Source organism: Choloepus didactylus, chromosome 5 (assembly GCF_015220235.1).
Source record: "Choloepus didactylus isolate mChoDid1 chromosome 5, mChoDid1.pri, whole genome shotgun sequence".
Lineage (NCBI taxonomy): Eukaryota > Metazoa > Chordata > Mammalia > Pilosa > Megalonychidae > Choloepus > Choloepus didactylus.
In genome coordinates, this window is record NC_051311.1 from 129,169,258 (window position 1) to 129,180,761 (window position 11,504).

The following is an 11,504-nucleotide window of genomic DNA, read 5'->3' on the forward strand; positions in this document are numbered from 1 at the left end:
TACCAAAGGGATTCATTTTCTCTCTAGCTTCTCTCTGCATTTCCCTGGAGTATCTTTGGGAAGTAAGAATTGTTATTATTGTTATTATTATTATTAACATAATAATAAAGAATAAATCTGTTGCCTCAGACTGGCACATGGCCTCCCATGATTGGCCCCAATTGCTCTATCCTTATCTCCCCCTTAACACACCTGAGCCCCAGAAAATAGAAGAGCCTGGAACATGACCTGTACTGTCTCACCTCTTTGCCTTCATCCATGCTTCCTGAAAGGCACTCCTTTCTCAAAGACTCCACTGCCAATCTCGTATCCAGTATCAGCTGCTCACATTTACTAGTTTCTATATGCCATGCACTTTACCAGGACTCTTACCTCATTTGAGCCTCCTAACATCCCTCGAGGCAGGTACTATTATTATTATTCCCATTTTACAGATGAAGAAACTTTGACTAGTCACCCATCTAACAAGTAATAGATCCTGGGATTTGCACCTAGATAGTCTGACTCCAGACCTCATGCTGCAATACATGAATTAACACTGCGATACATTAATTCCAAGTGCCAATAAACTTTCAAGATCAAGATGAATATAGCACTTCTTCCATGAATATTTCACTGACCACCCTAATCTCTCTCCCCTTTATCTACTTCTGTGTGTCTAAAGTCACACTAATTTCTCACCACTGATAAAGTTAGTTTTGTAAGCACCTCGTTTCCTCCACTAGGCAGGAGACTTTGGAAGAAAACATTGATTCTTTTTTATACTTTCTGTAGTAAACAGTACAATGCCTTGCACATGGAAAGCCCTCTATAAATATTGGTTATATGAATTCATCATTGAAATAGTTGAAAAGTGGTTCAGACTGTATCACAAATAAGCTACTCCATAAAAAAATCAATGCAATTACCCTATAATTTTATAAATACAATGATCCCAATTGGATATTTATTTCTGTTTTCAGGATTCTGGTTTTAAACCCATTAATTTAGTCAGATATATTGTTTGTTTTACTGAATCAGACAATAAGATTTAAAACTATTTTCCCAGGAACTCAGGTGGATTTTTGTTACTCTAAACAATCAGTTAAAAGTGAAAATAATTATTTATGATAACAACCATGTAGCTATGATTGATTTATTCACATTTTACTGAGCCAACCCAAAATTTTAATTTTTTTGTGCATATACATATGTTGACTCATCTAGATAATATTAAATAGTCTGGAAAGGGAGAAAAAAATCATTTAGTTATTTTTCTTAATTATTCAAAGTTAATATAACCCTTGTTTTTATTCTTGAAGATAAATTAAGTACCTTAATATTATTTAATGGCAACATAAGTTTATCCACTAAATTTCTTGAATTTCAGAGGGTCAGTGGCCTGAAGAGTATTTGAGTCTTTTCCCTGCTAAGCAACCAATAGACGACATTTTCTCCCCTTTGCTATAAATGTTGACATTATATTTCATTTTGATAGTTATCCAATAGAAGTTTTAAAGTCTTATTTTTTGCTTAAATAATAATAATAATAATAAAATCACCTTGGAACAATTTTCCTCCAGTGCCTTAAAGTCCAAGTAATAAAACCAGGATAGCTAATTACACCTACCGATTATTAGTGACATAGAACAATATCCTATTAGACTATCTTGAAAAGTAGGATTAAGCTGGAGATCCAGAAGGAAACTATGGCCATATAACTTGAAGGAGAAGAAAAGGCTGTTTTTACACACTTAGGGCCACACTAGGAGTTTGCTGAGTTATTTCACTGATCCTTGGTGAAAGGAATGAGTCTCCAAGCCTTTCTTCAAAATTCACCCTAAGTACATAAACAAGAAGCTTGCTGGATCTACCATCCGACCTAGAGAAAATTATGACATTTTCTCTGAGCGATTAGGTATTCTCTAATTAGAATGTGGTTATATACCACACTGCTTGTTGGGTATAATTTATTGCCTAGTACTTACGAAAGAGTTTGCCAATACGAAGTATCAGAAAACTAACAAAGAAAAATGAAGAGCAGAGTTATCATGACTCCAATACCAGAGATAAAAAGGCACCCACACATTCCTTACACACTCATACCATGTTTCTCTTTCTGTCGTATCAGAATTGCCTTTAGTGTACCTTGGACACTGTTGCCCAGAGACAATCACATAACTCTACCCCTTCTTAATTCTGGTACACCTCCCCCCCCCCCCCCAAAGTGAAGTTAACACACTCATTTTGATTTCCCTTGTAAGAAAAACAATTGACTAACTGCCCTTGAAAGGTTTGACCCTCTAGTCAGCACTGCTGGGTAACCCTTTGCAGAATCAGCCAGTGGAAACTGCCCCCACCCACACCCCAACTCTCAATAAAGCCACTTAATTTGGTCTTAAACCCAGGTAAGGAAAAAAACACTAATAAATAAAAGGACAACATAAAGAGGCATAGCCTGCCAAAACCAACCTACATGCAAGCCAGAGGAGGTTTATGATTTTCTTCCCCGGGGAGGTAGAGACTAACGCACTCATACTGACCATCACAGTAAAGAGGTAAAGAGAGAGTGAAATGGCTCAACGTACACACACCCCGCTCCATACCGGGGACGAGTCTCCGAGCTGCGGCTTGTGCTCTCTGAGGGCCAGGCTGAAGCTGACCGCCCCCACGGCCACGCTGGACACCCCCAGCCCTATCTCCAGCACAGAGAGCACCAAGAGGCTCCCAATAATCTGGCCGCTGGTGCACATCTTTTCTCGGTCATCATTCCTTCCAGATCAGATGGGGAAACCAACCATCCACCTTCTTTCTTCTACTATCCTCCTTACCCCTTTTACCCCCTATCAGACCCCAAAACTTTTCTTTCTTCACCAGTGAAGCATTATCCACACCGACTGGATTTCCAGAACTGAAGAGCCTCTTCCCTGGTCTGGCCAGAGGCAAAAGAGCTGCTCCACCCCCGATACGCTCCAACAGGAATCACAGAAGGATTTCCTGGGTTCGGTGGTCGGAGTTGAGGGGAGGAGAGAACACATCAGTAGCAGAGCTTTCCACGAGCCTGGAACCTCGGACAGCCGCGTAAGCTCCGAGCCCGGCTCGCGAGGCGCTGTCCAGAGTTCTGCCGCGTCCCAAGTCTCCGCAGGAAAAAGCGCCTAAAGCCTCTCAGACCCTTTCAGGCTCCCGTCTCTTTCCCGGCCAAGGAGGTGAGCTTTGCTTCCCGGAGATCTACACGGAACTGCTCAGAGCGTCTCTCTCCCTCTCCTTCTCGCTTCCTTTGTTTTCGTGGTAGCACAAAGTGCTTCTGCGAGTCTCTCTGGTCCCCAGGCAGAGCGGGCGGATAATATTCAGCACCACGCTCCTCACAGTTGCTGCGTCGCCAGAAGAGGCGACCTTGTCTGATGGCCTCTTTCCGTCTGGGTTTCTTCTCCTTCGTCGTCTTCCTCTTCCTCCCCCTCTCTCTTCATCTGATTCTCTCTCATCGCAGTGACCTCACTGAGATTTAGCAGGATGATGGAGGAGGGAAAAGCCTGATGCATTTGTGGGTCGAGAACCAATACTCTTGGCTGGCTCTTCCTCGGCCCCGCCCCGGGACCCTAAGTACAGGGAGCCAAGCGATCCCTACCTCCGCATCTCCTCCACTCGCTCCCGTCTGGGCTTCTATCCAGGTGGGAGGGGAGGCGATGCTTACGTCAACGCGGGGCTCATTTTGTGTAAAACTTTCTTCTGCGTGTACGCGGGGTGCGGGGTGCGGGGTGCGAGGCGAGGCTGAGAGCGAAGAAATGCGGAGAGAGCGCGGGAGCAGAGAAAGGCCAGACTCCTAAACTCACTAGGATTCCAGCGGACCTTCACCGAGGCACTCCTCTGTCTCAAAAGGGCTAGACTCGTGCCTGATCGTAAGGAGCGCCCACTCACCGCCCTCATGACCAAAAGGGAAGAAGCAGTTTTCCGTGGAGGGTGTGGCCGCTATGCTCCCCTGTCCCCAGCCCGCACACCCCAGCTGTTGCCTCCGAGCGCAGCCACAAGTTCTAGGATGCGCCGCCGGGCCGTGTGTTCTCACTCAAATCCTAGAGATGTGTATGTTTAAGTACTACATTGGAAAGGGCATTGTTTAAACTACTATTTATTTATTATTTAATAATATTATAATAATAAAAGTCTGGCTCATTGCACAACTGTTCACGACAGTCTGCCGTCGTCAGGATCATTAAGGCAGGGGCAAACTTGGCTTTGGTATTTTGGGATTGTTGTCTTTGATGTATGTGCAACTCAAGCCATCTGGGAATTGCTGTGTTTGGACCCCATTTTCAGTTCCCTGGATTTACCTCATGAAAAATTGCAAGGTATTCCATCAGGGAGATAAAGGAAGTGGGGAGATGAGAAGAGGTGTGGGTATGGGTCTTCAGTTTCAAAAACAGGGTTCCCCAGTTGGAGATGGATTCAAGGAAAATAGAAGAAAGTAGGGTTGAGTTAGGGCATATCTCCCACAAGATTAGGACATCTTTACCTCTGAACACATGCCAAAAAGTGCAGTGCAGGTGTCTCTCTGATTAGAAGCTTCTTTTTTAAAGTCCCAGTCTGGAAAACATAAAAGCTGAGTGATATACAATCTATAGCATAAGTGCCAGCTTCTGCCACTCCTTTTTTTTTTTGAAATTTTCTTACCCATTAGGAAGAGAATAATAAATTATAGAAATTATTAAAATAAATTGATTAAGTGAATATGTTGGAAGGAGTGTAACATATAGGAAGGGAAATTAACATATTAGTGGTACTATCAATAGATGAATTTTACAGTGAGAAAGAAATGAGAAAACCATGTAAGATGGTTGAATTTTCATCTCTGCTTGTGATGGCTAGAAATGTGCCTATTGAAATAGCCCAAATCCTAATTATATGCCTGAATATAACCAATAACATTGATTGATCAGGGTCACTGGTGCAAAAACCAAAACTTTTGAAAATCAAATGCACATAGAGGAAATTAAATTCATCTGCACTCAAAAGTAACCACCAATGAGTCACACTAAAACTGAAATACTTACAGAAATGAAAAAAAATCAACTATTTGTTTTGGCAATGAATGAAGACATAGGACCACAGTTTCTTTCACAGAAGACTTTTCTGTTTTTTGTTTTTAAAAGTACAGGAATCAATGATTTTAGAATTTTCAAAAGAATTTTATATTAACTGTTCTGGGGAACAAGGTATACTTTGCATGCCTTTTTAAATGATGTAAAGATCCTCCCAAAGGAAACCCAAGTTCATTGAAAATTTCCTCCTAATCATGGGACTCAAGAACAAAAAATGGGTTCAAACTGGTATCTTACAATCCTGAAAATGATGTCCTAGAAAAACAATTATAGGATAAAACTGTAAATCAAGAGAAAGCTACATAAAGTAAACTGCCATCCAAGCACTAGTGACTCCACGATTCTAGAATTTGAGCTTTTTCTTATGCCATACTACATCAAAAGAACTACTCATGAGATAAATTGATAGATGGCTCAGTGCTTCTATATTTTCAAGGAAAGCAGTAGTACAAAAAAGCTCAAATTTAACATTTGCTGGCTCATAAAAGTAAGTGTGTTGCATAGTCTCAAAATAATTCTTATTAAACTGATTAGCTAATCCAGGAAAAAAAACCTTCATAATCACTCTCTTCTTTAGGGTCCTAAATACTGCCAATGAGAGTCAAAGTGTTCTAACTCTTGCATCCATTTACCCAAATTAGAGTTGGTAAACAAATAATTTGTGTTTTAATATAACAAAATAAGTTGACAAGATGATTAATGCAATGACTAATATAGGGTTAGTAACTGAAAAATCCATAAGTTTGAAATGATTACATTAGATACCTGAATTAAAGTCTTCAAGTTACTATAAACCAAATTTGTATGTTAACCCAAGGCACTAGGCTGAATTGACAACGTACTTTAGAAGACAAAGAAAAGAAAAATTACAAAATGATTACAAACCATCTAACAGCTGTGAAGTGTTAGAAATCTAATATTTTAGTACTATTGACAGAGGTTGGAAATTGTTGTACCTAAATACTTACCTAGGATTTGGTGAAATGATTTTGCTAAAAAAAAAAAGAAAGTAGGAAACAAAATTTTGGAGTTTGATTTTGTTCTTATTTAAAGATCAATAAGCAGAGATAATTAAATCTGAATTTTTCTTTTGCCTTTCTTTCCTTTTAGTGATATTATTAGGAGTTATTATCCAATAACAAGTTCAGCACTTGTGAATACTAATTACAGAAAGTATAGTACCCTATTGTATTTAGTACAATTTTCCATTTATGTCCAAAATATGTGTAGGTTATAAATTACCTTTAAATATGTAAAAAAAAAAAAAAAAAAAGCATGTATTTTATAGTGATTTCTACTTTTTAATAAAGAATGTAAGCACTTCCACTCCTGGCCATTATGGAGTAATTGGGACAGAACTGACTCCCACTGTACACAAAATATACAAATGAACAGTTTCCAGATGCAATAAAATAGTCAGCACATACTATGATCCCTGGGAGAAGAGAAACTAGCAAGTTAACCATACAGTTGTCTTGGGTTTCTGATTACAGGCACATAACAAACTATGCTATAGGAATATACTGAAAAAATGAACAGAGCCTCTGTGACCTACAGGACAATGTAAAGCAGGAAGATATACATATAACTGAAGCTCTAGGAAAAAGTTGGGGAAAAATAATTGAAGTAATAATGGCCAAATATTTTTCAAATTGGGTGAAAACTACAAACCAAAGAAGCTCAATAAACTGCAATTAGGATTAACATAAAAAAAATTGTAAGAAGGAGAAACACACCAAAGCACATCATAATCAAATTGCAGAAAAACAGTGGTAAGGACTAAAATTTAAAACAAGTCAGAAGGAAAAGGATAAATTATGTAAAGATAAGGAAATCTTATGTACAAAGACAAGATTTTCAAAATTCTCATCTATAATTATTCAAATCAGAAGGAAAGGGAATGGCATTTTAAAGTACTGAAATTTAACAACAAACAAACGAGCAAAAAACTGTTAACCTAGAATTTTATACCCAGCAAAAAACACCTTTTAAAAATGAAGGGGAGAAGATGGCAGCATAGAGAGGAGTGGAAGCTAAGTAGTCCCCCTGGAACAACTACAAAAAACCAGAAACACCTAGTAAATAATCCAGAATAACTGTGGGGGGACAAACGAGACCATCCACTCAGCATACACCAACCTGAATAGGGAGGAATGCCCGAGAACACAGCATAAAATCTGTAAGTAAAGCCTGCGGATCCGGGTCGTGGGACCCCCTCCCCCATAGCCCGAACTGCGGAGCCTCGTGGTGCCAGAGAGAAGCTCTCTCCCAGCAAGCGAATATAGCTCAGCTGAGCTCCAGCTGGGGTTTTAAGTAGCGAGTGTGAACTGCTCACTACAGGTACGAATCCCCAAAAAACAGACAGAGGCTTTGGGTGATGACTGACCTTGGAGAGCCAAAGGGTTGCCTTGGACTGGGTCTGAAGGGGACTATCTGTTTCTTTTTTGGCTCAGTGGAGAAAGCCCCAGTCATATTCAGTTTCCAGGGCTGCGACTTGAGGGAGCTGTGACTTGGGGGAAGGGTAGAGACAGCACAAGCAGAGAGAGAGACCATTGAAATGCTAATGACCTCCACTTGGGGGCTCTGTCTTCTCTAGGAAGAAAGGGGTGGGGCCCTTTCCATTCAGAACCAGACCCCAGAGCCTGGGGTAACACGGCCATACCTCCTCATACCAGTCAAGAATTATAGGCTAACAGGCATCACCTGCTGGGCAGAAAAGCACAGTGACCTAGGGCATCAAAGGGTGGAGCAATTTTCTAAGACACACCCTCAGGGAAACCAGATACTGAATATTTCTTCCCTCTGGGACCTGAGCCTGTTCTGGTCTGGGAAACCTGATTTGGATAACCAAGGAAACCATGCCTAGACAACAGAAAATTATAACCTACACTAAGAAAAACAAAGTTATGGCCCAGTCAAAGGAACAAACGTACATTTCAACTGAGATACAGGAATTTAAACTAATGCTAAATCAAATCAAAAAGTTTAGAGAAGATATTGCAAAAGAGATAGAGGCTGTAAAGGAAGCACTGGGCATGTATATGGCAGAAATCAAAAGTTCAAAACAACAACTAGTAGAATCTATGGAAATGAAAGGCACAACACAAGAGATAAAAGACACAATGGAAACATACAACAGCAGATCTCAAGAGGCAGAAGAAAACACTCAGGAACTGGAGAACAAAACACCTGAAAGCCTACACGCAAAGGAGCAGATGGAGAAAAGAATGAAAAAATATGAGCAACGTCTCCGGGAACTCAAGGATGAAACAAAGTACAATAATGTACGTATCATTGGTGTCCCAGAAGGAGAAGAGAAGGGAAAGGGGGCAGAAGCAATAATAGAGGAAATAATTAATGAAAATTTCCCATCTCTTATGAAAGACAGAAAATTACAGATCCAAGAAGCTCAGCGTACTCCAAACAGAAGAGATCTGAATAGGCCTACGCCAAGGCACTTAATAATCAGATTATCAAATGTCAAAGACAGACAGAGAATCCTGAAAGCAGCAAGAGAAAAGCAATCCATTATATACAAAGGAAGCTTAATAAGACTATGTGCGGATCTCTCAGCAGAAACAATGGAGGCAAGAAGGAAGTGGTGTGATATATTTAAGATACTGAAAGAGAAAAACCGCAAACCAAGAATCCTATATCCAGCAAAGCTGTCCTTCAAATATGAGGGAGAGCTCAAAATATTTTCTGACAAACAGACAATGAGAGACTTTGTGAACAAGACACCTGCCCTACAGGAAATACTAAAGGGAGCACTATAGGGTGATGGAAGACAGGAGTGCGTGGTTTGGAACACAATTTTGGGAGATGGTAGCACAACAACGTAAGTACACTGAACAAAGGTAACTATGAATATGGATGAGAGAGGAAGGTGGGGAGCATGTGAGACACCACAAGAAAGGAGGAAAGATAAAGACTGGGACTGTGTAACTTGGTGAAATCTAGAGTATTCAACAATTGTGATAAAATGTACAAATATGTTCTTTTACGAGGAAGAACAAGCAAATGTCAACCTTGCAAGGTGTTAAAAATGGGGAGGCATTGGGGGAGGGATGCAATCAGCATAAACTAGAGACTGTAACTAATAGAATCATTGTATCATGCTTCCTTTAATGTAACAAAGGTGATATACCAAGGTAAATGCAGATAAGAGGGGGGGATAGGGGAGGCATGTTAGACACTTGACATTGGTGGTAGTCTGATTCTTTACTCTACTTTGATTTAAGGTTATTTTTCCTTTTGCTGCTTCCTAGCTGTCATTTTTTTTTCCTCTTTCTTTTGCCTCTCTACCTTCTTTGACTCTCCCTCCTGCCTTGTGGAAGAAATGTAGATGCCCTTATATAGATAGTGGTGAAGGTGGTGAACACATAAATGTATGACCATGCAGAGAACCATCGATTATTTACTTGGGATGGAATGTATGGTGAGTGAACAAAACCATATTAAAAAAAAAAAATGGGTTAATGACAAACCTTCGAGGGCAATATACTGAGTGAAATAAGCCAGACACATAAGGACAATTATGGCAGGGTCTCACTGATAGGAATTAATTATAATATGTAAACTCATAGACATGAAATATAAGGTACCAAGATATAGGACAAGGTTTAAGAATGGGGAGTGGTTGCTTAGTATGAGCAGAATGTTCAACTAGGATGAACTTAAATGTTTGGAAATGAACAGGGGTGTTGGTAGCAAGATGCGAGAATAACTAACAGCGCCGAATGGTGTGTGAATGAGGTGGAAAGGGGAAGCTCAGAGTCATATACGTTACCAGAAGGAAAGTTGGAGGTCAAAAGATGGGAATGTATAAAACTGAATCCTATGGTGGGCAATGTCCATGATCAACTGTACAAATACTAGAAATCGCTTCCATGAACCAGAACAAATGTATGACAATACAATTAGAAGTTAATAATAGAGGGGCATATAGGGAAGAACTATATACCTATTACAAACTATATACTACAGTTAGCAGTATTTCAACATTTTTTCATAAACAGTAACAAATGTACTATATCAATACTACGAGTCAACAATTGAGGGGGGTTGGTTAGGGATAGGGGAGGATTCGAGTTTCCTTTTCTTTTTTTCTTTTTTCATCTTTCACTTTATTTCTTGTCTGGAATAATGAAAAGTTTCTAAAAATTGAACAAAAATTAAGTGTGATGGATGCACAGCTGTATGAGGGTACCCAGGGGCAAGTGATTGTACACTTTGGATCTTTGGATAATGGTATGGTATCTGAACAATCTTAAAAAAAAATGAAAAAAAAAATTAAATGATAAAAAAAAAATGAAGGGGAAATAGACTTTTTAGATCAACAAAACAGAGAGAATGTACTGCCAGAAGAACTTCACCACAAGAAATATTTTAAAAAACATTAAAGCAGCTTGACCAAAGGGGGATGTGAAATGAAATGAAATAAAGCTTCAGTGGCTGAGAGATTTCAAACGGAGTCGAGAGGTCACTCTGATGGACATTCTTACGCACTATATAGATAACACTTTTTAGGTTTTAATGTACTGGAGTAGCTAGAAGTAAATACCTGAAATTATCAAACTCCAACCCGGTAGCCTTGACTCTTGAAGATGGTTGTTTAACAATGTAGCTTACAATGGGTGACAGTGTGATTGTGAAAACCTTGTGGCTTGCACTCCCTTTATCCAGTGTATGGATGGGTGAGTAGAAAAATGGGGACAAAAACTAAATGAAAAATAGGGTGGGATGGGGGGAATGATTTGGGTGTTCTTTTTTACTTTTATTTTTTATTCTTATTCTGTTTCTTTCTGGTGTAAGGAAAATGTTCAAAAATAGATTGGGGTGATGAATGCACTACTATATGATGGCACTGTGAACAGTTGATTGTACATCATGGATGATTGTATGGTATGTGAATATATCTCAATAAAACTGAATTAAAAAAACACAAAAAAAACACATTAAAGCATAATTAAAATATAGCAGAAGGAAATCTGGATCTACACAAAGGAATGCTGAGCATTGGGAAGGTAAATATATTGGTGTGCTGGTTTCGATCTGTTATGTACCCCATAAAAGTCCATGTTCTTTTAATCCAGTCTTGTGGGGGCAGAACTATTGTGGGTGAGACCTTTTGATTAGATTGTCTCCATAGAGATGTGACCCTGCCCATTCAAGGTGGGTCTTAATCTTTTACTACAGTCCTTTAAGAGACCTCACAGAGAAGGAGACCTGGGAGAAGCTGAGAGAGACAGTTTGAAGAAGTTAAAATATGTAATCCAGAGTTTGCCCCTGAGAGAAGTTAAGAGAGAAGCCCAGACAGAAGCCCAGAGACATTTTGGAGAAAGCTACAGAAACCAGAAGCTAAACCCAGAAGGCCAGCAGACTCCAGCCATGTGCCTTCCTGTGTGACAAAGGAATCCCAGATGTCATTGG

The 11,504-nt window shown here is 39.6% G+C and overlaps 1 protein-coding gene across 3 annotated transcripts in view; it reads right to left on the reverse strand.

Annotated features, from left to right (window-relative positions):
* TMEM196 (transmembrane protein 196) overlaps nucleotides 1-3,308 on the reverse strand; it is a 43,571-nt gene extending 40,263 nt beyond the window's left edge. For 2 of the 3 annotated variants that reach the window (XM_037837511.1, XM_037837509.1), the window contains exon 1: nucleotides 2,586-3,308. In XM_037837511.1, coding sequence (XP_037693439.1) covers nucleotides 2,586-2,732 — 147 coding nt within the window. In that variant the 5' untranslated portion in view covers nucleotides 2,733-3,308. Of the gene's footprint in view, nucleotides 1-2,567 lie in introns of all 3 variants that reach the window. The other variant, XM_037837510.1, reaches the window with a different exon arrangement.
* Nucleotides 3,309-11,504: the final 8,196 nt, after the last annotated feature.